The sequence below is a fragment of the Agelaius tricolor genome, unplaced genomic scaffold (genome assembly GCF_023055355.1).
Source record: "Agelaius tricolor isolate 1412-34295 unplaced genomic scaffold, bAgeTri1.0.p SCAF_8, whole genome shotgun sequence".
In the NCBI taxonomy this organism is placed as follows: Eukaryota; Metazoa; Chordata; class Aves; order Passeriformes; family Icteridae; genus Agelaius; species Agelaius tricolor.
Genome location: NW_027269268.1, coordinates 17,183,715 through 17,211,273, shown reverse-complemented (window position 1 = coordinate 17,211,273; position 27,559 = coordinate 17,183,715). Strand labels below are relative to the sequence as shown.

General features: G+C 39.6%; 1 protein-coding gene across 1 annotated transcript in view; it reads right to left on the bottom strand.

The window, feature by feature from the left end:
* COL25A1 (collagen type XXV alpha 1 chain) overlaps nt 1-27,559 on the bottom strand; it is a 298,121-nt gene that overhangs the window by 75,454 nt on the left and 195,108 nt on the right. Inside the window, exons 7-10 of the mRNA XM_071431776.1 lie at nt 27,382-27,408; nt 15,137-15,208; nt 14,147-14,254; nt 11,057-11,092 (exon numbers count right to left, since the gene is read on the bottom strand). Coding sequence (XP_071287877.1) covers nt 11,057-11,092; nt 14,147-14,254; nt 15,137-15,208; nt 27,382-27,408 — 243 coding nt within the window. The remainder of the gene's footprint in view (nt 1-11,056; nt 11,093-14,146; nt 14,255-15,136; nt 15,209-27,381; nt 27,409-27,559) is intronic.

Below are 27,559 nucleotides of genomic sequence, written 5' to 3'. Positions count from 1 at the left end.
AGGAAAGCTTAACTTTCCTTAATGTCATGCAGGAGTCAAAGTCTTGTTGATATTAAGAGGACCCATTTCTCATCTGGTGTCTCTGAAGTACCCAGGTGGCCACAGTGGAGAGGGGGAACAGAGAGAAAGTAGATCAACCAGCCACATCCAGGACACTTTGGCAGTCTGTTTTGGTGACAGACAGACCATGTCCACCACAGCTCTATGTACATTTGTCCCCAGGTTCCTACTATGGGCACTGGTGCAAACTGTGGGTGCTGGTGGTGTACCAAGCAAAGTGAATTCATAGTCCATGAAGGTGCAAAACCCAACACAAAAACTGCAGAATTCAAATCCTTCTGATGTGAGAAAGAATAAAAGAACCGATTGATACCAGAACTGCAATTATTTAGGAAAACAAAAGGATTTTCGCCTCAAAATGTGACGCTGATTTTATTCTTAAATTAGTGTGAAGTTAGGCAGAATTCACCACTGTCAGTAGATGGAACACTGCTTGTTGGAACACTGCTCTGATGCAACTTTAAACTGCTAACAAGGAAAAGCTCCACTGGTGGTAATTCTGAGTGCTGCATCCACTGATGTGGATGAAAGCCTTGCAGTTTTAAATGGGGATTGGTGTGTCTAAGGTTTGGTATCAAGTCTTGCAAAAGCATAGATCAATGCTGCTTCTTCAAAGTTTGGCCTGATTGTTTTAACAGAAGAAAGGTATTGTGAGCATCTTCTTCAGACTGCAGAGACAGATTCTGATAAAGGAAACCCACCTTTACTCCCCTGCCTTCAAAAGAAAGCAGAAGTACCTAAGCACTCAGCACTGGTGATGATCAGAGCAATGAATATAGTGAGCATCTGCTTTTTCAGATGGAGAAAAATGTCCCCAGCTCACAGTGCTTCACAAAACCTGCTGTTTAAATCAAGCCTTCTTTTGAAGTAAGTGCCTGAGAGTGAGTGATTTGCTGGGTAAGGAAGCACAAATAGAACAAGTCCACAAACAGTGCTCTTCCCTTTCTTCGAGTGCCTGACACCATCCTTTTCTTTTGTAAGAAAGACACAAGTCCAGCATTTTAAAAACACCAAGAAATTAATGCTCAAACTAATGCTTTCCCTACAGCAACAGTATCAAAAAAAAGCTCCAAATGTCTACATCCTGTTGTCCTGTTGCAAACTAACCTGCTACATTTCAGGGTTATTTCAGGTCTTGGGAAAAATCCCTCCATCAGTAGGCCAAAGAACAACTGAAGACCTCCATCATAGCTCATACCAGCTATTTTTATGTCCAAGGGATGGATATATCAGTTTCTAGCTACTTAAGAAGGTATTAAAACCTTCTAAAGACCCTCAGCTATATTAAATTACCATTTGGGAGCCCTGAATACAATACCACTGTATGAAGGAAAAATGATAATTCACTTACTAATATTAGCCCCCAAAGCAACCTGTTAAACGTACTCTCTGTTGAGGACTTTCTTCCTGGTGCTTGCAGCTGTCAGCTGTCAGGGATGGATATAATTCAAGACATTGCAGAAAATATTTCTTTTTCCCAGAATTTCCTCTTCATCCCTGACATCATCCCAGCTTCTCCAGATGAGTTACTGAATATGAAAATATTTACATAGTAGCATAGTCTTGCTCTTATGGTGACTTTAAAATGAATAATTCAGAGAAAAGATGCAGCAGTTACTTATCAATAAATATCTTATGCAATTAGAAGCTTTCCATTTCTGGTACTTAAGCCTTTACTCAGACTGGAAGTAGCTCTGGTATTTCACAGTCACTGAGCCACTGGATGACATGAACAGTCCCCAACAGCACAGATACCTTCAGAAATTGTATGGTATTGACTGAAAAAACAATTTCAAATAAAAGCTTATCTAAATTGATACATTTCACAATTTACATAGAATAATAAGTCCTTCTTATCCTTAGAATGTTGTGACTGCAAAACCTGAATAGAAACAGTTTTTCTTTAAAGCACTGCTCTCTAGCATTGGGAAAGAAGCTCAAAGTCATTGGAAACTTAACAGCTCATTCACTGACAGCTCTCGTCCCTCCCCCACATAAGCCAGCAGCCATTTAACTGAAAATGTGAAATTAGGTTACTAACAGAAAACTTCTTAAAAAAAAAACAAACAAAAAACACCTGCAGAACTCCTCAGAATGGTGCTTATTTTTCTAGAATTACCTAAAATCTCTGACCAAGGCACAGAATGACACTGGAGAAACAGAAACAAGCAGGTAAATCAAATATGGTAAAAAGAAAAAAATACAAAATAAAAAAAAAATAAAACAAAAGACCAAAACAAAACAGAAAACCAAACCAAAAAACAAAACAAAACCAAAAAAAATCACACCAAAAAATCCCAAACCAACAAGGTGCTTTTGCTTATTTCCTGAGAAATCAGTGACAGCATTTAGAATAATGAATGTAGAAAATTCCATCTGAACATGTGGATTTTTCCCCCATATGATTCTACTGAACTGGGGAGCATCCTGTGGTACCCACTTGATGAACAGACAGTAAGACCAGCAATCAGAATCTCTATGTAGGTCTGGAGACAGGAGCAGAAGACAAAAAATATGTGAAAGCTTCCAAACAATTCCTCAGGATATTTGTTTTGAAGTTTTTCACTGTTTTCCTTCAGCTGCTCTGTGCTCTGTAACAGCTGCAGCAATATCCCAGCCCTGCTGTTTGCTCCAGCACATCCAAAGGGATGCTTTGCAATTGCAGGCTCAGCTAAGCTTCCCCCTGGACAGATATTCTGCCCCTGGTGTTGGCAGGCAGTGCAGAGCTGCTGCCACAGTCCCCACCTCATTCCCCCCAAGCCCAAAGCCTTGGCTCTGCACTGACCCCACACACACACACAGAACCTGCTGGAATCCCCACCAGCTGCAGGCTCCATCTCCAGCACATGTAACATACTGCCCCTCTGCCACCAACATATCTGGTGTATGAAGGAGGCAAAACAGAACCACACAACTCTTTAAAACCATTGGCTGATCAAGAAAACAAAACAATCCCAGAAGTACAGAATTCTTTCACCTCCTAACTGCATATACATATATATGATACCTGTCATTGATCAATGACAGATTATGTTGATAGCAAATATTTGACTTTTGCCTGCATCATTGAAAGCTCCCAGTTTCCACAATGGGATGCTTAGAATCAACTCCTAAAACACTGGCAACTGATGTCAAAAAGCTCTTTTTATAAAGAGTATTTAGGCTTCAAGAATTCCAAAGAAACCTTGTGAAAACTGTTCAGATGAAGCGACTGCTCAGTGTTTTCTAGGATTATGCCACATTTCCTCAAATTGACACATATTCACAGAGGAACCTCAATTGAGAAGGCTGAAAATTTTGGTTGCAAGAAGTCTTGAATAGCCCAGAATAGGAAGATAACTAAAAATAATGAAAATAAAATATAGTTCTTGCTCTTTCAGCCATCATGAACATTTCAGAAGAGCCCTTTGCCATCATGTCCAATTGAGTAAACCAGCTAGGCAGCTGTGACAACCCATTGCAGGACTTCACTGAATTTGGTTCTTGTTCAAGTAACTCCACAGTAGGAGGATGAAAAATAAAGTATGCTGCTCCAAAGAAATTCAACTGCCCTTTGTGCTTCTCTGGAGAAGGAGAATTATTGATAATACCTAAACACTTGGAAAACTGGATAACTAAGGATAAACATAAATGTATACAAAAGTCTTCTATGCAATTGTGTTTTTTTAAAAGGTAAAATATTTCCATTGTGACCTGCCATTCTTAAATCACTGTTTTTGGAAATCAAACCAAAGCTCCAGATATTGTAGCATGTCAAGTCTTTGCATTATAGAAATAATTGAATGAAGTTGGACATTTCAGTTGGTCCTTAACAAGTAACTATTCAGAATAAATTAAAACAAAAAAACCCCCACAAAACAAAATACACCAAAAACTAACAAAAACCCTGACAAACAAGCAAACAAACCCCAACCCACCCTCACCCCTCCTAAAATCAAACCCAACTGAAAAGATTTACCTAAGTGTAGTAAAACAAAGTTTGGGGTCCAGCATTCTTACTACATCTCCTTTCTAATGTTAGAGTTATATTTTCTTTCAACACTTCATATGTTCCCTGTGTTTTAGCAAGATGGAAAATAAGAAAATTCTGCCCTGTAAAGGTTAAAGCTGCAGTTTCAAGGAGAGAGAGAGAGTAATTCAGGGTGTGATACATTAGCAACCTTTTGTATTCAATTTCTGGAGACTCCGTTGCTTAATGTTTAAAGAAATGTATGAATTAAAAAGTTGGGGCATTTTCAATTTGCAGGTCTGGGGCAGGAATAATGATTTGTTTTACAAGGTGCTAGAGTTCACAGACAATGAGCAAAAACACCAAATGAAAATGCCTAACAAAAACATAATGAAAACATGAGTGGTTTTGTACACTAAGTTATACAGCAAAATAGGTCACAATGGTGCAATACACTGTCATACAAAAACTCTCTTATTCCAAAGCCTTGCAAACAAGAAAACCCCAAAAACCAGAACTAAAGAGCAACAAAACAACCAGAAGATTTTTTTTTACTTCTATACCTTCTATGAAAGTAAAAGCTCTTTGTAACCAGAATACCTCTGGGAAGTACTGTGTCTGTATTTCTATGAAACAAAAGAAGTTCCAGGACTGTTCCTGAGAACAGAGATTTTCCCTTTGCTGCCTGTAAGAATCATTAAACACTTAGAACAGAATCATGGAATCGTTTTGATTGGAAAATATGTATGAGATCATTGAGCCCAAGTGTTCACCTAACACTGCCAAGTCCACCACAAAGCCATGTCCCTGACTGCCACATCTGTGCACATCCTAAATAACTCCAGGGGTGGTGATTCAACCACTTCCCTGGGCAGCCTGGTCCAATGCTTGACAACTCTTTCCATGAAGAAAGTTTTTGTAATAGCCAACCTAAATCTCCACTAATGCAACTTGAGGCACTTTCCTCTTGTCCTATCACCTGTTACTTGGGAGAAGAGATCAAACCCCAGCTGGCTGCAGCCTCCTTTTCAGGTAGCTGAAGACAACAAGAAGGTTGTCCCCCAGTAAGCCTCCTTTTCTCCAGGCTAAACAGCCCCAGCTCCTTCAGCTGCTCCTCACAGGACCTGTGCTCCAGACCCTTCAGCAGCTCCACTGCCCTTCTCTGAACACTCTACAGTGCCTCAGTGTCCTCCCTGGAGTGACTGGCCAGAACTGGACACAGCACTCTGGGTATGGCCTCACCAGTGCCAAGTAGAGGGGGATGATCCCTTCCTTTTTCCCCACACACCAATTTCTCACCAGTCTAATGGCATAAAGAACTGAAAATGGAAACCAGAACTACAAATATACATGAAGACAAAGCACATGTTTCATACAAAGCATTAATCTGCACTTCAGTGGAGCCTTTGTCTGGATCCCATTTCCTTTGTGTAAAACTCTGAAAATATGTACCTGCATGGTTGAGGAGTGTTTCATAAAGATTACAGTTCCTAGAATGCTAGTATTGAAATTTTCAGTACTGTAATATTGATGCATCACCTAGATATAAGAATGATCAGTTAAGAAAAGAGATTAACTATGATGAAAAATTTCTTATCACTTCTTAAAAAGGAGTGACCCCCTCCCATGCTATCTGCCTTAATTGATGGAAAGTGCTGCAGTTACTTAGTGCTCAAGAAGAGCTTCTTATCTTCATTCTTCTACTTGTTGTTGTGGCAGCCATCACCAAAGTGCAGAGGTTACAAAATGCCTGACACTTTTCCCTGAGATCTCCAGCAAGTTAAGCCCAAGTGCAACTGTACTGGTGAAAAAAAAGGAATAGTTGCAGTGAAAAACACAGGCTGAGAATTTCCATTTCATCTGCTAGTTCTCATAAACTTTTGCAGCTAAACAGCTTAAGAACAACACCTTATAAAATTTACTATGAACATGCTACCAGAATAAAACAAAGAAGGCGCCTACAGAACTCTGGCCATTGAAAACAAAATCACAATTAGTAGCTTCCCAGAGGAGCTATGAAGATTCCCAGCAGCTGAGAATCTGGCCTTGACCATTGGCCTGAAAGGCTGGATTGAAACCAGCAGAACTTCCCAGACAATTCTGCCTGGTCCCTGAGAGTTCATTTTTACCTAAGATGAAAAATAGTATTAATTCATTTTAAAGCTGTGACATTCTACAGACTTAACTGCAAGGTTACACTTTTCCACTGTCTTTCACAAATATGGCTATGTCCTTTGGAAGAACATCCTCCTTTTTCTGAATAACCAGTGAAAGCAATAACATTATGTTTTACTTTCTTTAACAGATGCCCAGCAAGTCTGTGTAAGCACAAAAGTACTACTTTGGAAAACAATGTATCTTAAAGCAGAGGGATTTTGCATTTGGGTTAATAATCATAGTGTAGATTTGTTTTGCAAAGAGGCACCTTTATCTGAGTTCTCTGGTTATTCTAGAGTGTTCTGTTCATGTAAAACATATGCAAAATTACTTATATGTCTTTAAGGCCCATTTTGGGGAAGAAAATAATACACTGAGGTTTTCTTTCACTGACAAATGTGGTTGTACACTAAACATGCTTAAATTTACTTTTGAAAAAAGGAGCTGAAAACATAGCATATTTTAATATTCCAGATTTTTATTAATATGAACTAGTTTAAAATACTTTACACATAAAAGCACAAAAAAGATCCCCTAAATGGAAATTAGGAACAAAATCATCCCATGCATGCCTTCTATTCCACTGCAGTTTATGAATCTGAACATGTCTATCTGCCAGTGTCAGCCTTTAATATTTTCCATCACTGACTCTAACTTCTCATGAATAGTCTGCAACCAGAAATCCTAACTCTTGGGTAGAAAGGAATCACAAATCCATCTATTATTCACTCTGAAAACGAGAAAATAAACTGGAAAAACTCTTCCATGGTACTTAAGAGTCCTTATCACCAAGAACTGCAGACAAATGGCAGGAAAAGCAGGATGAATTATGAGAGGCAGGACACAAGTTTAAATGAAAAGGTTGAAAAGCTTCAGAAACTACTGCCCTTCTCTCTTGAGTAGCACACATTTTTCTAGTTCCACATAATATTTCAAAACCTAATCCCTTTGGTCACCCCACTGCTTGGCCTCCCCCTGAATTCTCTTAATCCTTTCTGCACAGAGCAATGATACCTTCAACTCTTGAAGAAAGTACATCTGCAGGGCTTTCCAATGTCATGGAAACCAGACAAAAATTTCAACTGCAAGTCATTCTTTCATTCTCTTCTAACATTAGAGAGGCATGCAGTCACATCTTTATAACCCAAACCTCCATCTCACCTAAAAAGAAACTGAAATTTCTTGGCTCAAAGAGCAAACATATTCTTCCTGACACAGCAACATACAGAGTCAAAAAACCCTTGCAAAGAGTTCTCCCAAACATCTCAACTGCAAGGACAGACCAGCAAAAGAAGCATGCTGGCACAAGAACAATCTGGAATGATTTTTAACAGAGATTCCTGTAAGAAACAACAGAATCTCCCACATGCTAAATTGTCCCACCACTATGCCATAACCCACACTTTTTTTTTTTTTTTCCCAATGGAAATAGGAAAAAATAAGGCCATTCCTTATGGCCTCATCTCAAAGATGAACTCTCTCGAGCCAAAGCAGAACTCATGTCAGAGAACTGAAATACTGCCATTCTCTGTGTATGGTCTAAGCAAAACTCTCCTGTCTGAGAGGGAGAAAAGTTATTACTGCCCTCTCTCAAAACATCACCTCAAAACATCATTTTCTTTTTTATTTACTGACACAGAACTTCATTAAATATGAAAAAACACGGCACCAGATTCTCAGTTGCAGCAAATTGTCATCTTTTCACAAGAGTCACTTGGTTTTCTATTTCATTGAAAGAAGAACATGAACATTGCCAGAATTCCAAATGCATTAAAATAATTTCAACTTTCTGTAAATCAAGGTACACATTGTTGCAGGTGTTGGGAGGAAAGGGTTAAACCCACAAAATTTTTAAGGAGGAAATAATTTCACTCTAAACGACCTTGCAGCTGGGAACACTAAGAATTTTGGTGTGGGGAAACTCCAGTTATTATGTCTGCTGTTGTTCATCCTCTGCCAGTTTTGAGAAGCAGAATTCCTGTGTGGAGGCAACACTCTGTCACAGACATGCCTGAGCCCTCTTTCTGCTGGGAGAAGGAATAAGCATAGAAGCACAGCCTTGTGATACACTGCTCCTGCAGGAAATCTTTGATATACTGGGGCCAGCAGCAGCCCCACCCCATCCTTTCTGTGCACTAGGAGAAACTGTGCCTAACAGAGCTGGGTCTCTGTGTCTCCACTGCCTGGTGTTGTCAGCAAGGTGATGAAATAAATCTGCTCTTTGCATTTCAGCTGAGGCTTCCTGGTTGCCCTGGTTACCTCTAAGTATTGATTCATACAGTAGGTCACTCATTACTCAGTGTGTGTCACAGGCTCGTGGTACATCCTGAGGAACAAGCTGGAAAACACTGCTACCTATTTCTGTGGCCATATCCTGTACTTTTGAAGAAATTTATTCCGCTTCTTTCATGGGAAAATAGAAAACTAAGTAATTTCAAGCTATTCCTTCGTTGGTTCACAGGTTCACACAAAAATTTCCAGCTCTTCAATGCCATGTACATTCATCTAGAAATACCAAGGCATGCTACCAAATACAGGTGTAAAAAATGCTTCTGGAGAGAAAAATGTTCTGTCCCCATCATTATAATCCAGAGGCCAGGCTTGCTGCTATCCTTAACTTGAACAGCAGCATGGGATTTAAAGCCTCAGAGAGTGTGACCCTATGGGCCATAAATAGCCTGTATCTTCCACAACCTTCAGCATGTCACCCAAACTGTATGGATCCCCTTCCAGCATTTAGTGCCCTTCTTGGCAGCATCCCACCTCTGTCTTGGAGGAAGAATCAGAATATATGCCATAGTACTTGCTTCTTGCTGGAAAGGGCCTTGGACAGGTGGGCAAGCAGGAAACCACAGCACACTCCAACAAATGGAATTTTGGGAGACAGGACTGGTAGTACTTTTTGGAACTCATTGAATTCCAAGTTTCAGTTTCATTAAGAATTAAAACAGAAAGCTAACTCAGACTGGAGACTCTTGGGGTGAAACAAAGGCAAGTCCTTACAAAAGAATTCCTGCAGAAATAACATAGAAGCTCCTCTGGGCAGAGATCCCTGTTTTCCTTTAATTTGAAAAGTTAATAGGTGAAAAATGCACAAAAAGAAACTCAGGCAGGAAAAAGCCTGTGCTTCTCACCACATAATATACTATTTTTTCTAGCAATGCAATCTTTTAACATACCTGTTGGGAAATCATCCATTCCTGGAGCAGTATCTGAATTTCCAATATGGAAATACATGAAATGTATGACGGAAGTTGTCAGAAACAGCTGAACAGTCCCTGAATAATTGTAACATTTTCCACAGGGCAGAGAAGTCTGCAAATCTGTACTGGCATAAAGAGGATGTCAGAAGCACCAAGAAGAATAAAAAGAAACTAATTACCTTCCTGACACTGATGCTTTTAACGTGATCTATACATAACCTAACATTTAAACTGTCAGACTGACTTTTGAAGCAGACATTTGGAGCTGGAAATTCATGTTATCTGGAATCTTTCTCCAACTCAAATGTGCTGATTTTATTTTTAAACACTTTTTCTTCCTATCTAAACATACCTGCATTTAGAGAAACATAGTAGTAGTATTTTTTAGTTCTTACACACAGATGGTTAAGTTAAAGCAGTGGGAATGCTCTGAACATGAGGACTAAAAGGTGATGGATTAAAAGCTATCAAGGATCCTGAGACTCTGCAGATCTGGTGTTCAATAGAAGGACACTTTTGCAGAAGCTGAGTGAGTTCTGTCCAGTGGTCAAATTGGAGAATGTTCCAAATACAAGGAAACAAACCAAAAAGTTGCATTCTTAGCTATTGTATCTATTCTTCAGAGGCACTCAGAAACTGAAAAAACAGAGTAAAAAAGAAAGAGCCCAGCAGCAGGCTGAAACATGAGGTAGTACCTTTGGGAGGCTTTGATTTTAAAATTAATAAATCATTACTGCAAAATGAAAAAGTACAGGACTTCAACTACCTGATCACAGCAGACAGTTCCAAGTCTCAGAATCTTCATTTTTTTTTTCTTTCAAAAGATACTGGCTTTTGTCAATTGAAAATATTTTGCAATTTGTCAAGGTAAAGTATCATCACACCTATTTAAATCTTCACAAATTCAGACAGCAATCATATCTGCACTGATTGTTGAGCTGATTATTACTGATAATCCTCCTCCTCAGAAGCACTCAGGAATCAAAACCACATGCCCCAAGCTACAATCTGTCATCTCTCATAAAAATAAAAACGACCGTGTTAAAGAGAGATCTTAAGGGAGAAGAAGCACTGTATGTTCCACCACTCTGGGAATATGTGACAGGTAAAAACTTATGATGCCATAACCTGTGGCTAAAGCTGATTTACAACCAGTGGAGCTTCAATTTAATTCCAAATGAATCGGAAGTATTTGACACACACAGAGGAAAAAAATGAAACCTCAGAACAGAAGAACTTTCTGACAGTTTCAGTGCTGTCTCTTCACTGTTCTGTCAGGCAAAGGTCCAGAGCTCTTGCCACAGAGACTGCCTGAAGTTTGGCCTGTAAAACATGCAGATGGTTCCTGTGCTGCTCAATGGTCTCAAGGTATAAACAGCTCAGCTTCAGAGCCAGTGTGAAGAGGGGGCCAGGAATTGGGAAACCCTGGCTTGGTTCTTTTTTGTTTTACTGTGACCTTAGCTGGTTTATTTCCTTCTGCTTCTCCAAGCTTAAAGAAGTTGGCCATATGGGACTGTATTTAAACAGAGGACATTTTCTTTCTTGTGTTTTCTTCACAAATAAGGTCCCAAATAGCCAGTGACATAGGAAGATCAGGAAATACACAGCCATAAAGCTTTTTGGAATTTCTCATTTTAAAAGGTGTATGTCATGTTGTACTTTCTTAGAAAACTGGAAGGACACTTACTGTCAATCCTTGTTCTCCTGGTTTTCCTGGCTCACCCTTCAAATAAAAAAAGAGTCAATTATTTCAACACATCTTGAATCCAGTTTTCTATCTAGTAATAAAATATCTTTAAAATTTCAATCTTAAAACAGGTATGGCAGCTAACTACACATTAAACATATTTATTTTTTGCTTTTTAACCTGATAGTCCAAATCATAGACATCTTAAGAAGTACTACTTCACAATCATGTAATGATATAGTTCTCAAGTCAAGAGATAAGTACTGGTGTTCTGACTCTGTCCTTGGTTCCAAACATAGTATTCCATTCCACTGTGCTAAAGGACAATAGAAAGGTTATTTTCACATATGTGCTATATCCCACAGTTTATATATTCCAAGATTACTGGTCTGTATCATCACCTCAGTCAGCAGGCAGAACTTAATGTTGTCAATTACCATGTTCCATAAAACCATGCATATTGGTATTCTGAAGCCATGAAACAATTACTCAGCTGTTAAATACCTGGACTGGCTTTCAAAATGGTAACCCATCATTTCCCCAATGTATTCTCTTTCTGTGGGCACAACTCTACATACAGTCAGAATTTATCTTCTCCCCTTTGTTCCCATATGAACACATATACAGTAAAACATATCAGTCATACAATATGGGCTAAAAATACCCATCCAAAAAACCCAGAGCTCCTATCATTTTAGTGGTCTGGTTTATACATCACTCCCTTGAAAACCCAACTGAGCACAGGGCAGTCCATGCACTACCGTATCAGCACAGCTGCAGGGTCTTCTTTAGCAGCTTTGTCATAAAAGAAAGCCTGCCATAAAATTGATGAGAGCTGTTCTGATGTCGTTTTTCCTGGCAACTGAAAAGAATCAGAGCTGCTTTTCTGGCTATGCATGTACTGCGCTCAGAAGCAAACAGGCAGCATCTGCAAGCACATCAAGGACAGCTGGGAGAAAGAAGCCATGGAGGCACACGTTCCTGGCCAGTCACTGCCCCAAAACACCATCTTACAGAAGGACAACTGTAAACCTTCTTGCTTGAGAAGGAGAGGCTGCAAGAGAAGCCCTGCTTTGTCTAACCCTGCAAAAGAGGCAATGCCTGCCTAATGGTCACTGGTCACTCTAAGGACACCCTCCTATAGCTGTGTGACGCTGCAAGCCCCCAGGTCACAGAACAGTGCAGCTGCTGTTTTCAGCTCACCAGGTCCACACAAGTCTTTACCTCAAAGACAAAGCTGTCCTTCCCTCTCAGCTAAGTTCTCCCTTTACTGCTCTCCTATTTGAGTGTGTTTCACACAGCCATGGAGGAACAAGCATTCTGAGACCAGGAACATTAACCTGAGGGTACAGAACAGTAGCAAGGGGCAGCAAACTGGATGATTTCACCTGAGTGCTTGTTTGTATCTGATTCTAAAGCAGTATTATGAAGTGATTTTCCATAATGTTATAGGGCTTAAGATATCCACAGCTTAAAAACTATAAAAGAAACTCTCTCTTGCCATCTAAAGTCAAAATCATTACAGAACTATTATAAAATGAAATTACCTCATTGCATAAAATGCATGGTTTTTCTGTTATGAGAAACACTACTGACCCCTTTGCTAAAAGCACAAAGCCACACGCAGCCACACTGTAACTAGCAAGGCCAGCTGATTCTACCAGCCCCATCTATGTATGTGAATTATTACAACACTATCACTGCAGTCAGAAATGGATTCTGGTTTCAGTCTTTCCCTTACTAGATCAAACCAGCACCAACTCTGCTGACTACAGTCCATTTAACCACAATAAATGAACGCAAGGGAGACCTAGAAGAGGCCCAGAGCCTGATGTGCCATAGGTCTAACAAGAAATGGGAAGGTTGCCCAAGTAAAGCATCATGGGAACTACAGACTTCTAATGTCATTTCATAACCTTGAGCTAGAACTTATGAGGGCAGGAGTGGTAAAAAAGCCAAGCCAAAACAACAACAGCAGCAGCAGCTCTAGAGTCCTAGATGTCTCAACTGGCCAGCTTTGCTGGATTTTCAAGAAAATTTTAACAGCATCTTACTATTATCATGCTATATTACATTTAGACAGCTAATACCTGAACAGGGTTAGAACAGGAGTATAGGTATTTTCTTTCTCAGTTTTAGCCAAAAAAGGCCCTGCAGGAAAAATTTATGCTGTCCTGGTCTCATGTAACAAGTGATGCTTTTTCTTCAAGAAACTAGTTTCTGTTTCCAGTGCTGGTCCTCACTTTGCTGGTTCCCCATGTGCCTTCCTGGCCACAATCTTCACTTTTCGTGGATGCGAACATGTGTATACATCCACACATGTGCCATTTTATTTTTCATGTCTCTCTCCTGCCTGTGATTCCATTTCCACACTGATAACACAGTGCCATTCATGGTGAAAAGAGATACTTCTTTCAAAGGAATAAAAATTAAGGACGCCACAAAATATGAAACTAAAAACAAACACATACTTTTCATAAAAATCATGTGTTTAGACATCTGTTCAAAAAGTGTGGGATTCATCCCATGCCTAAAAAAACCAATACACAATATACTGGATTCTGCTGCTTGTCCTAATGAAATATGGTGGTTGAGCCAAAGAAAATGGTACTGTTCTTCTTGTTTAAAAATGGCAGAATCTAACTCCCAACTTCATTGTACCCTGGGCAGCTTTAGCAGTTTATTACTTTATTCCATGACTTTTGAGGTAAAACCATTAAGAAGTGAGAAGTCAAGCTATGCTAGGAGGCCTCAAATTCAGTTTTATCTTGCAGTTTGAATAGAAACATTTATTACTCGTGGAAAGGGGCAGACTCTCCTCACACAGCTATTAAACATCAGTGAGTGACTGAGAAACCTTAGAAAGTGTAGGGAAACTGCCAGGGGTGGGAGGCAAGGAACCTTGGCATTACTTCTGGCCCTTCTATACACTTGTTCTGTGTATGTGGGACTTCAGGTACACCTTGAAACTTGCCTGTGGTTCAGCTTCCTGTCTTACTTGCCAATCTGACCTCAGAAAATGTCTTTGACACTCTGCTGGCAAACACTTGAGAGAAATGTGCACACCAAAGCAGCAGCAGAGTAACTCACCGTTAAGCCAGGCATCCCACGAGGACCATCTTTGCCGGTGTCTCCTGGGGGACCTCTGGGTCCTGGTGGCCCTGGAGGTCCAGGAGGTCCAGCTTGTCCTTGGTCCCCCTAAACCAATAAAAAACTCATCACAAAATTGGCTTTAGAGGCATCAACCACATAAAAAACACATCAATTCACCTATAAAGAGTGCAAGACAGGTTGGAAGAAGCTGCCCTGAACTGGACAGTGGCTTCTTCACTGCTTATGGCAGAAACAGCACTTTGCCTTGAAGATCAACAGTTTGTATAGGTCCAATGCAATCAGCCACAGAGCAGAAGGTTCAGATTCTAAACTGCTTGTTTTACCACAGCACATATGCCAAAATTTGGGATGGTCTTGAAATATTTTACTCATCTAGTTCTCCAGAGCAAGTGACTGTTTTTGATAAGCATCTGTTTGCTTCATGATTTGCATAATCATACCAAAGCTGAGGCGAGAAAGAAAAGTTGCATCTGAGAATATACAGATTTGCACAGCAATTTTCCAAGCCCATGAATGATACATGGATAGATTACAAAACTGAGCATGGAAAATAACTGCTTCTTGATGGAGTTGTACATAATTTCCCATCTGTTTTGGGAGGCTGTTTTATAATGACAATTAGCTAGCTCTCTTCATTTTTACCTATTAATTTGTTAAAGTCAATTTTCAAGAGAGTTGTCAAAACATATTACCTTCCCCTCTAAAAAAGAAAAGACACCCCAAAATGGTGCTTTAGTTATTTCCAGCACATCACTGCAAACCGCTGGAAAAAAGCTGCCGGCATCTCAAACGTGGCTCACTTAGCAAAGCCACCCATAGTCTTTTAACTGTTAATACCATTAACAGCAGCTTCATTTCAAAGCATTTTCAAGTGAACAACCTGCTATAAGAAGGCATCTGACAAAAAGGTACAGCAAAGAGTAAACTGAATGTAAAGAACCAGACTCCAGTGAGATGAAGCACTACCTTAATGAGGCGGCGTTTAATGAGCTGCTGATCAGCAGAGAGAAACCCATGATTGATTTTAGGAAACACCATCTGATCAGGCAGGTGAGGTCAAAGGTTGAAGATCAGAGATGAGAGAATTGAAGAATAGACATCAGAAGGCCCGAGAAAGAAATAAAGACATATTCATTAGATTTGTAATAGCTGTTATAATATGAACTGGTGCTTCTGCCTGAAAGAAACTGTGCATTTTATTTTGGAAAAAGATTACCTCTATTGTACAGGACATACTGCTATGATTTAGCAATATGTCTTAAATGTGACATAAATGCATAACTGTTTTCTCCCCAGATTTTGCATGAGAATTCTGCCTTTGTATTAGTTTTTTTTCATTACCCAGGCTCTAAAAATCAGTATTTTTATATATTGTTCTTTCAGCAAAGCTTCTAGAGACAAAGCACCAGTTCAACTTTCAGTCAGATTTTCTAACCAGCATAGTGTGCCATGAAGAATGGTGTCATTTTTATAAGGTCTGAAGGTCCAGCTTGACCAGATTGTTTCCTGTTTAATTTGCAAATCCACTTTAAAAAACTCTGGATATACAGATTAAACCTCTGATATCTAACACAAATATCTGACTCTACATGTAACCAGTAGAGAGTTCACTGACATTTTCCACACTCATGTATGCCTCAGGGAAGCAGAACAACAGGAAAAATTAATCTGAAAATAAAATCCTGACCAAGATCATGGGGAATGTAGGCATTTCCAGGGGTACACAGTTATAGATTTGATTCCACGCTCTGCATCAGAAGTACTTAGATCAATGCAAAGGCAGTGGCTTAGATCCACCATAAGAAATCATTGGTATTCCATGCTAAAAACAATTTTTCATGTGCACTTGTATGCTGATACAGAGAGACCTGACTGAACAGGTACATGTCAGCCACAAACCTTGACGGTGAGGATCTGATTACTGTGCAGAGCAGCAACTGTGGGGAAGCCTGGCAGACCCTAGGGACACAGCACAACATGGTACGAGAACAGCACAACACAAACATCACAGAGACCATTTACTGACACATAAACAGAACAAACACCACGTTTAGTACACCCCACACTGCCAACAGACAGGAAATGGCCTCTCTGTCATATGGGAAACAGAGTGAGGTCTGCACTGCACTGCAGACGCAAGCTGAAACTTCTCAATGAGAGTATCAAGAGATTTTAGAAGGAGCAATCCCATAAAGGTGTCTCTCCTTAAAGTTACGATAAATTGTTATGATCATTTGAAAATTGTTAAGACTATCAGCCACCAGATGGTTGAGCCATTTTCAATGGAAATGTACTACAGCACTTCTAGATCTATGTGGAAAGCCTTGACTCTGGATTGCTGCAGAAGCTGACAGCAATGACAGTATGCTCTGAAGAGCTTTGCATAATTAATATCCTGCTCCTCACATTCTGTTTAACATATGACATTCAGCACATAAATTGGTAGCACATAAACAACTAGGAACACTGAACATAAATCTACTGCTAGATCTTGGGTAGTCCATAATGGTCAAAGTTTTCCAGACACACACAGCAGTATTTTCCTATCCATTTTTACCCCCTCAGCTGCTATGTGCCACATATGGCTTCTCATATTCTGCTCTACCGAGATGTGCAGAATTTGTACTGTACTGGCACAACAAGGGAAGGGTGTGGTGATTGTGGCCTGCTGTCACACTATAAGGGGGTGAATTTTGCTTTCAGTCCAACACCTTTCTTGAGCTGCCTTGTAGGGTGTGAATTAAACCTTCTGATAAAGCCAAAACCTTATGCAGTTGAGCAGTGAATTCCTAAAGAGAAGGAAATCCCTAAGTCCTCTCCTTGCCTTTAGCATAGCACACACTGTTAGAAGGAAAGATTTGTTCAATGGCAGAGGAAAATTCAATAAAATACATCCAGGGAGCTCTAAGTCCCCTATATGCCCACAGACCTCCTTTATGAGGTAGAGTTGGCAACACAGCCCCTCTGGGGGCTCCTCCTGGAGCAAAGAGCTGCACCATGCCAGCCTAGCACCTCCTAAAAGGAAGGCTGTGCCCGACTGCCTGCCAGGCAAGGGCCCTTCTGAGGAGTCCTGTGTGAAGGCTCTGCTGGTGCAGCCCATGTTGCTGTAGCACATGAGCTCTTTGCAGCCCAGCTGGCCTGCTGGGGAGCACCAACAGGCCAGGGCAGCCTGCCAGGTCTCTCAGCTGCAGTAGATTTTTTTTAATGTGGCAAATACTTGCTCTGTTCATCACACCAGAGAGCCTGTGGATCACAAAGACTGCACCAGTCTTTACAAAAAAGGGAGAGTTACTTTTTGATGCATACATGTCTTCACTAGCATCTTGGAGTTGCATTTAGCACTTTTATTCCTGCTCTACATCCATGAGATGAAGCTGAGAATCTGTAAGTTGATCCTATAAAGCCAGTGGCTAAATGCAGCTTTCCCACTTCATTGGGATGAACCACAGTGTGCCTAACTGCATTGCTCAGTGACCTGAAATCTCCTCTTTAGAAACAAATAAACAGAAAACAAAACCAAAAAAGGCTAAAACTCACAACATATAAAGGGACTGACTCCTGAGACACTGATAAGACTGGAATGATACATCGTTTAGGAAACAGATGTATCAAGTTGTCATTTATCTTATTATGGAATATGCATTTATCTTATTATGGAGTAAGTTAAAGAAGTTATTAGAGAGTAATGTGTCAGAATCTTTACATCTGTGACTCATTAGCCCTGCTGTGCACATGATCCATTTCTCCTCTAGATAAAACTACAACCCCCATATAATGAAAATGAGCACAAACAAGAAACCTACATAAGAAGATAAATCTGAATAGCAAGCAATAAATGACATTTATTGAAAAAATGGATAAACATAAAATTTTTAAACAACTTCATTTTTACTCATCAGCCTTTAGAATTACAGCACAGTAATTTTCAGTTACCTCTAAATTAGCATATTAGCAATTTGATGTTTTAAACTCATATTAATTTTGATTTATTTCATTTTCAACATGAAGGAGAACCGAGAACTAATTAAGAAAGGCACTTATTCAGAAAATACAGTGGTTTGTCATGAAAGATTTTCTTTCTCCTTGAGAAGAAATGAAAGACATTGGAAAGATTTGTGTAGCTGTACACAGAACTATTTACATTCAGCACTGCACAGTCCAGCCCCAGCATTCCCAAAGCTTCCCAACACCACACAGGCAAGTTCAAGATTAGCTGTCAGTACTGCAGTTTTTTGCCTACATAAACAACACATGAGAAAAGGGTCCTTCCCATTCTTCCATCTGCAGCTTAGTTACTTCCAGTTTGTTCCCAAGTAGGATAAAGCTTTCCTTCCTTTGCCCAAAGTGGTCATAATCTTAGACCTAACAGTCAGACACATGAAATGCCAGTTTGGACCTGGATCATCTCTCCATGAGTAACATGTCTCTCTGGAGAGTGCCAGAAACACGGGAACGCTAAATGGAACCCAGCAAAGACACTACAATAGGGCCATAGTTTTTGCATGTGTGGGAGGCTTTGGGCTTTGCACCCTCTGGCATCCATGAAAGATAATGCTGGCACACGATGAGCTTCTAAAAGGGCATAAAAAGAGCTATCCTTCCCACAAAATGAGTTCTCTTCCTTTCCTGTCACTCTGCTATAAATATAGCCACAAATATCCCCTGGATCTGTTTTATTTTTCCCTATCGAAGGCTGTTCTGAACAAAGGATTCAAAGTTACTCAATTTTCTCTTTATTTGGTTTGATTCTTGAACTGCACATAGGAAGGGTTCTTGTTCTACACCCTGGGAGGCCCTAACAGAATACAAAACACTACAGTCATCAACAGCAACCACTGGTCTACTAAATTCCTCTGCTGACAGCTACTCAAGCTCACCCTGAAATGCTAGCTGGTTACAATTTCTAAATTAGCACAGTTGTTGCATGCCTCACTGCCATTTTTGCCCAAATGCCAAGCAAAACACAATGCCTGATGGAAGCCAACAGCCATGGCCCAACATTACCCACCTGAAAGTGCAGGTAAAACCTACTTGCCCCATACAATGGCTATTGAGAAAATCCAGGGATGCCAGAACATCATAACATTCCCCTGGCTGATTTTTTTACTTGGATGAAATAGTTCTCCTGTTACATTCATCAAAGCCTTGAAGGATGTAATTCCCACTAGCTGTCCTGGATTTTGCACAGTATGCTCAGCTTTGTCCATTGGTCCACATGAGGTCAATATTGTAAGGTCATCCTAACCTTGTCAGAGGCAAGTATGATAACATTAGGCAGCAGTGTTACTGGTTTTATACACTGTGCTCCACACACTCCAGTTTGACTACTGCATTTGCTCAGTATAGTAAATGTCACAATCCTCTCTAGGATTTTCCTTCTGACCTGCCAATAAACCCAAGCTGCACAAGCTTGCATGTTCCTGTGAAGACATGGTAAATGAGACAGGAATTACCACCTGCTGTTCTCTTGCACTTCCTAAGGTTACAGCCAGCTGCTGCTATTTCACATCAAATCACACAGGCTTCAGGCCAGAGCGATCCTGACACTCTTTATGGCTGCTCTGCCTCTCCCCAACACCACCTCCAGTTCTAATTAATCCCTCAGACTGAGTGCCAGTCCTGTGGCTAATTATTGTACCTGCCCTGGGGAATAGTGTTTGGTATCACCCTGTACAGTGTCACGGACTCTCAGCAGGAGCTCTCTTATATAATCCCTTTTATCATAACTGCTCCTTTCTCCAGCAGCAAATCTGCTAACAAAAACAGTACACCACAACAAGACAAGAATCCAGAAATTTCTTTTCATTTAGGTAAATGTTCAGCAAAGAGTTCTGATTTGAATACATTATATAATGATCCAGACTTTGCGAAAAAATAGTAAAAGTGCAGTGTTTAAGATCTAGCATATACAGATCACTGTAGAGCATTATTTCCTATAATGACCTCTGTGAAATCTACCTGACACTGCATTCAAACTGAATGAAACAGGATAAAGCCAACACTTCTCTATTTTTGTCCTATTATTAGATGAATTTTCAGTGACGCAAAATGTCCTTTCTACACAACTCAATTATGTGTTCTGATGAATGATCACACACCTGACCTCCATAAAATATCCTTCTTGAAGGCAAACCTGCTACTCTCACTGAAAGTGGTGGTAGGCAGCCAGCTAACTGCAAGATGGGCTGGTCCATAACCAAGTTGGTTCTCAAAATAAAAATCTTCTCTCCTAGCTTTTGTTTATCTTCAATTTTTTCACCTGCTGCAGTTATGTCATTCAGGTAAGTCGTTCAAGCTTCTTCTCTGATGTTTATTAGGACTGGATTAATTATTTTAAGAGCTGTTTTCAATCAGATTTGTCTAATTCAAATGTTCAGTGTTGCAGCACTTCTGCGTGACAGCTGTAGTTCGAGATACAACTACTACATGATGTATTTTCAGCCAGAGGACAGGGCTGTAGAAAAAGGAACAGGATGTACAGAGACTTCCTTCCTCACCATTCCTCTGGCATTACTAAAAAGGGGCAAGATGCAAACCAAGTGGTGGAGAGTAAAGACACGCACTGCCCAGCTCTTAGGACAGGAATGACAACATCCTCCTCTCGGGAGCAGGTATGTGGCACTTTCTCTGGAGTGTCACAGCTGTTCTGCATTCCCCAGGGGAACTTCAGGAGCTGAACATCAAAGGCATAGCTTGGCCCCAGAGAGTCATTCACAGCCAAAAGGGCACTCCTGTGAACTCTGAGTCTCGAGTCTGAGTGTCCCAATGCTTTAGACAAAGTTGGCAGCCAGCACCATCTGAGTTCTTTCCTAACCTCTCCTAGTTACAGAGCAAAGTTACCTTGCTCCAATTTGTTACCCTAGTTTCGCCTTAATGGAAAACAGGGGAGCCACAACGGCCCAGCGCCAGTGAAGTGCAGATAATTAATCCCAGGAATGGAGTAGGTAAATACCCCTGTCGCCTTCTGGCAGATAAGGAAACAAAGTCTTAGGAATTAAATTAACTGCTCACAGACAAATTGGCATTAAACCGGATGTCCAGCGGTTTTCTCAATGATTCTGCTTCAGTGAAAGTTGTGTTAACAGAAGGAATCACTAATGCTTTTTTAATGTTCTTATTGTGGCCCACTAAGAGCGCAGTTTGAAACAGTAGCTAGATATAGCTTATATAACTTGATCTACAATTTGATTTAAACAGGTCAATTAACAACAGAAAAAACAACCATGAGTGTAATCACACTGCTAAAGTATGAAATTAAAGCAGCACTCTGTGTCTGCTATATGCTTGATGCAACATACAATAAAAGAGAAAATATGCTTTTAGACATAAGAATCATCAAGTGCAGAAAAAATTCATAGCATTAAATGGAATTTAAATTATGCAAAATTGTATTTAATTAACATAATACTTTCACTCTAATACTATGCATTTTTGCTTTGACAAGATGTGGAATGAGGATCAAAATTACCAGCATGAAACATTTGGAAACAAATCTTCCTGTAACGTAACTGATTTACCTACATTAACTACAGTTCGCAATGTCAACCTGACCTCGCTCCAAAAAACTGAGTTTTGCTTTTAGGGAAGGCAAGAAATCAGATTAGTTTATATACTACTATTTATTTTGTGAGGCAAATCTGTTCCTTTCTTAAAAAAGCCCCCAACAACAGCAATCAAACCAAAACCAAAACCCCCCAAAATAGAACGGCTTTAAAGAGGGTTGAAAAGTTAATGGTCATGGTTTAATCATCATTAAGTAATGAGCATTTTCTAATTTATGATTGAGGTGCTGATTCTAAGGAGATGAATAGAGGTTTTCCATGCATTGTCACTAGGAGCAGGAAAAGGCTCAAAATACTTATTAGATATTTCCAAGATACATATTAACTAATAATAATGCACATATATTTAAAGAAGGCTTTTTAAAATTTTCATTTAAAAAAATCAGGTCAAAATTTACTGCTTGCACACCTTTAATTTCCCTTCACTATGGCATAGTTTATAAAGGTTGTGTCTATAATAGAACAAGTGAAGCAATACTTCAATTTGAAAAGAGAGCTCATGTTTATATATAAGCACACATTTGTATTTAGTTATTTCAGTAAACAGACTGCTTCCAGGACTTCTTTTGTCAATATTAGGTAATTTTGAAGTAGTCTGTCAGCATAGAAGAGTAGAAGTTGCAAAGCAACGATTTCTCTATACCAGGCAGCAAATAAGTAGCAAATATATTAACAGGGAGTAGTAAACAGGGAGAAGGGTTAACTAGAAAAGAACATTATACCTCCATCTCAACCTAACTGTTTTAACAAGACTCAAGGAATGTTTTTAATCTTGAAGTCAATAAAGGTTAACAAAATAAAATAAACTTCTGAGTTCCTATCTTTTCTAGAACTTCATCTTTCCTGCTTAAGATATTTAAGAGATATTATCAGTTCTGTGCCATCCCAGCCAACGGGAAAATTTATTTAAACATAACTAAAGTAGAAAATTATTTTGTGGAAATACTTAAGTATGGCTTCTGGGTGGTATCCTATTTCACCTAGCCCAAAACCAATTTTAAAACCCGCTTCTAGCTAATTATTTCTAGCCCTGGTAAGCAAGAAATCTCTCATGTATCTGAGATAAAGGACAGAAGATATTTATTATGTCATTTAGAGATGGCTGAGAAAAGACTAAGAATCATAGAGTCACTAGAGTTGGAAAATACCTCCAAGATCATCAAGCCCAACTTCCAACTGAACACCACCCTCATCCACTAGGCAGGTCACCTGGTCATGAAAGAATATCAGGTTTGCCAAGCAGGGCCTGCTTTTCCTGAATCCATGCCAGCTGGGCCTCATCCCCTGGATGTCCTGTACATGCTGCATGATCTTATCCAACATGATCTCTTCCATAACTTTTCCTGGCACTGAGGTCAGACTGACAGGCCTGTAGTTCTCTCCATCCTCCTCTAACCATTCTTCTTGTAGCTGGGTGTCACCTGGGCAACCTCCAGTCATCTGGGACCCCCACAGGTGGCCAGGACTGATGATAAATGATGGAGAGTGGCCTGGCCAGCTCTTCCACCAGCTCCCTCAGCACCTTCATGTGAACCCCATCTGACCCCAGAGGCTTGTGAGCTTCTGAGTGGCACAGCAGGAATAACTGCTTCCTCCTGGATTGTAGGGGGTCTCTTCAGATCCCAATCCCTGTCGGCCAGATCAGCGGGCTGGTTGCCCTTGGGACAACCAGTCTTTCTGTTGAAGACTGAGGCAAAGAAGGCATTAAGTACCTCAGCCTTTTCCTCAGCCTTGATTACAAAGTTTCCCTCCACATCCACTAAGCCATTCCATACTAGCTGTTCGGATCCCAAACATTCACCTCTGTAGACCTGTTTCCATTTTCAAGATGCAGTCTCTACTTGGACAATACATCCTTTGAAATCCTACCATCATGAAATTTTCAAAGGCTTTTTTTTAAATTGGACTAGAGCTCAACAACTGTAACTGAGCAGCCTCATATCACCATTTATTCTAACAGTCCACAGGCTAAACTCCATCATTTTTAATTTTCTCATGGCTCAGGACAGTAAAGCAAATCTCCATGGACATTTCATGAAGCCATGCCCTCTGCAAAAAGAAGAGCATCCAAAAGATATATTATTACCATTTCTTACACTGGTATCAAGGAAATCTAGTTCTGCATTTGACCTAAATGCTTAGCCAACCAGAACTTTAGAGTAATTAAGAGATCTGATATAAAAATACATAAAGAGATAAAAAAATAATTTTTCCAAATAAGATCAGGATACACCATCACTACCTTATTGGTAGTCTCATGTTTAAAAGCTATATTAACTTGCTGCTCAAACTCACACTCAGGGTATGAATTTCTGTACCACTCACACTACTAGAATGTGTTTTGGCTCGTATTTTCTACACAATATGGACATTGGTAGATCAAGCCACATGGCATTACAAACTAGAACCCTTAGGCCATCTCTGCTCAATGAAGGATACTGATCCACAGACTACTTCTGAACACTTAAGAAAACTTATCAGATTCTTGGAAAAAAAAAAAATGAAAAACCCACTCAAAAACCAGCCACATTATTCTAAAAATACAAGCAAGTGCTTGACCTCTGGCTGGTATTTGCATGGCTGAGTTCTTAGTGTATGACTCTACTGAAGGAATTTTCAAAAAAACCTGAACTACAAAGCAGTTCAGTATATAGCCTACTTGTCCAGTGACTGTGAACATTTTGAGATAACTGATTACTATTTTTATGGTTTTGAAATTATTTCAGAAAGAACAATCCCTCAAAAAAATCTCATGGTGAAAAAACGTGGGTGGGACAGAAAACAATATATTTTCCTCTTGCAAAACGTTTTCACAAATATCCTTCTATTTTCTGATCAGCAGATCTTTGGAAGTTTAAGGTCTCATCTTGATTTGGACAGTCTTTACATTTTATTTTGATTTCTTTTACAAAAATGCCTAGAGGAAAGAAAGCAGCTTTTCTAAAGAAAAAGTGTCATTTTGAAATTTCAGTCATAGCGTGGAACACTAGAAGTTTTTGCTAAGTTAATCGCTTGTTTCAAGCCAGTATGTAAAAATATAAACCCAAAGAAACTTCAGGTTCCATACCTGTAAAAGATGAATTAGCACTAAAACGTTCACTGCTCTTAGATATTATATTCAATCTGTCTGCAAACTTGTCACATCCAAGTGTTAATGCCATGCCCCAGTTACTTTCAGGTACAATATTTCTCAAAAATAATATTGTATGACATTACCTCCAAACCCATTTATTTTACACACGCAGTGATGGAAAACTGTGTGCAAAGGTAACCAACCAGGACTAAATGGGTTTAGTTTCATTTGGTGCATGAGTGGCTTACACATAAAAATTCTATTAATTATATTGTAAATCCCCTGGCACAGCAGGTTGAGCAGACTCACCCTGAAGACAGTTATCAGAAGAGATAACTGCTGTACCATGAAACATTAAATGGTCAGAGGCTTCATGGTACTTATTACTTGTGAAATATGGAGGGGAATAAAGGAGAAGAGGCTGTAGAACACATTCAGAATAGATTAAGGGAAAACCAACAACACTGGGCAAATTTCCCAAGTTCAATCCATATACTTAAAAAGGAGGTATGTCACTACAACCTGCATTGACTAAGGAGTTGGTAAAGTTTCAGCTTGTCCAGAAGATGCTAATCATCACCTCTTCCTCCCCACTGCTGACCTTATTGAATTCCTTTTCTGTAATCAGATACAGAATTCAGTCTCAAGTGCCAGCTGCTGCTGCAGATACAGCTTCATGATGTCCTTGTATAAGAATTCCTCAGGTTGGATATTTTCTGCTTTTTATCTGCACTTGATTTACCAAACCCACAAATAGTCATAACCATGATTTGTATGGCTCAGTAAGGACGCTACTGCCTTCCTGTATATGGAGTATGTCTTGGCAAAGTAGGACTCAACAAGCTCTGTGTAGCAGAGGTCCCATTGCAGTAACACTGACCAAACCTGCATCTTCTTCTTGGGCATTGCCAACACCTCCACACCAGGAACTGAAAGCCACATATGCTTAACCACTTAACAGTTCTTACATCTACATCTCTTCAACATTTTGCCAAGATTTCTGCATCATCATTCCCTTGTGTTGATACCACTTCATTCGTTCTCCAGTGTTCAGGCCTCTGGGGCTTTCCCTGGAAACTTCTCTGATAGTCATAATTCCAGATTCTTATCCTCAGCTATGTAATGCTCTTCACAACACTGCTCTTCCATATTTGTTATTGCACCCTCTCTGATACTGCCATCAAATTTGACCTCCTGTTTTTTGAATCTAAAGCCTGTGAATGTGAATGTAAGAACATGCATTCTTCTGCATGTAAGGACACTTAGTGTGAGCACTTGCACTCGAGCCTGTCTTATGCCACCTGAATTGAGCATCCTCTCCTAAGTCACAGGCACTGCACTGCTCTCCTCCCCTGCATTCCTCTCTCCTCACATTCCCTGCAAAGCTCTATAGCACAGAACCAGACAAAATACATAGCCCAGTATGAGAGAGACACTAAATTTGCTTAGAAGTTAAAAGGAAATTTTTACATTATTCAGAATCTTTAGTTTGTATATTAGTTACCTAGAAAAAAAGCTGTCATTGTTACTCTCTACTTTCTTTTCTATTTATTTAAGTAGTTTTCCAACTCCTACTGAGTTTCAACTGAAATAATATTTAAAGCTGTTCACTCTCAGGCTGGTGACTTTATGATGTGCAGCCCTAGCACCAAGCATAACAGGGCACCCTGGCAGTTAACAGAACATCAAAATCAGCTGTAAAAGCATGTTGTGACTTTAGATAATCTTATTGCTGAAAAAAAAAAGTAAAATCCAATTAAATCAAATTATATGAAACAAAACAGTAGAATGAAATAAAGCTGCAAATTCAAAATATTTAGCAAAGTTAACAGAAGAAAGTAATCCATGGAACATACTGTTATGGGAAAAATTATAAACATGTAACCAAAGAGAGTTCTTATATCATCTGAACAATGTAACCAAGCGTTTTCTAATGAAGCACAGATGTAAAGAAGAGTGCATTAGCACAGCCAATCCATTCGAACTTTCACTCCTGTATTCCTCTACTTCTCTGTTAAAATAAACATGACATTTAGAAATTAAAAGAACCTTCTCATTTCCTCAATTAAACCATGTTCTGTCCGGATTGTAACTACAAGGTGATAATATTATCATTATTAAAAATATTAAATACATATATGTCAGGAAAAAAGCTAATACATGCATACATTATATTTGTTTATAATTCACTAAATATTAGCTACATTTTACATGAAATCTAGAAGTATATTTATTAGAAACCCTCTGGCCCTCTGCATTGTGGAAGCCCATGCATGGCATGAACACATTGCTGGGGAAACTGAATGGTGTGGTTAGGAAAGCCAGTTTTACACAGCAGAGCAAAATCACTGTGGAACCTGCTTCCACCCACAATGGAAACTTTACACTTTGGAATCACCCAAATCTTCCCAGACACCTCCTGCTCACGTTACTGTCCTGCAGACACTTCAACATGCAGGGTAAATGCAGCTAATAAGCATAATTAGCTCAAACAGTGTATTTTAATTTAGTTTTGCACTAAAGACTAATTGCCTACTCAGCGAAGGGGAAGTGGAACATTTTTTTAAGATGCTTACCCGAGGGCCCTGATCACCTTGATCTCCCTGCAAAGTGGAAAGATGAGATGATAGGTTTAACACAGCATCTGTGTGCTACCCAGCTCTCTTACATAATCTAACATTTCACTGCATCAATACAAACAGTCTCTTGAGTTCATGCTGGGAGGGCTTTCCAGTCATCTTGTAAGAATCACCC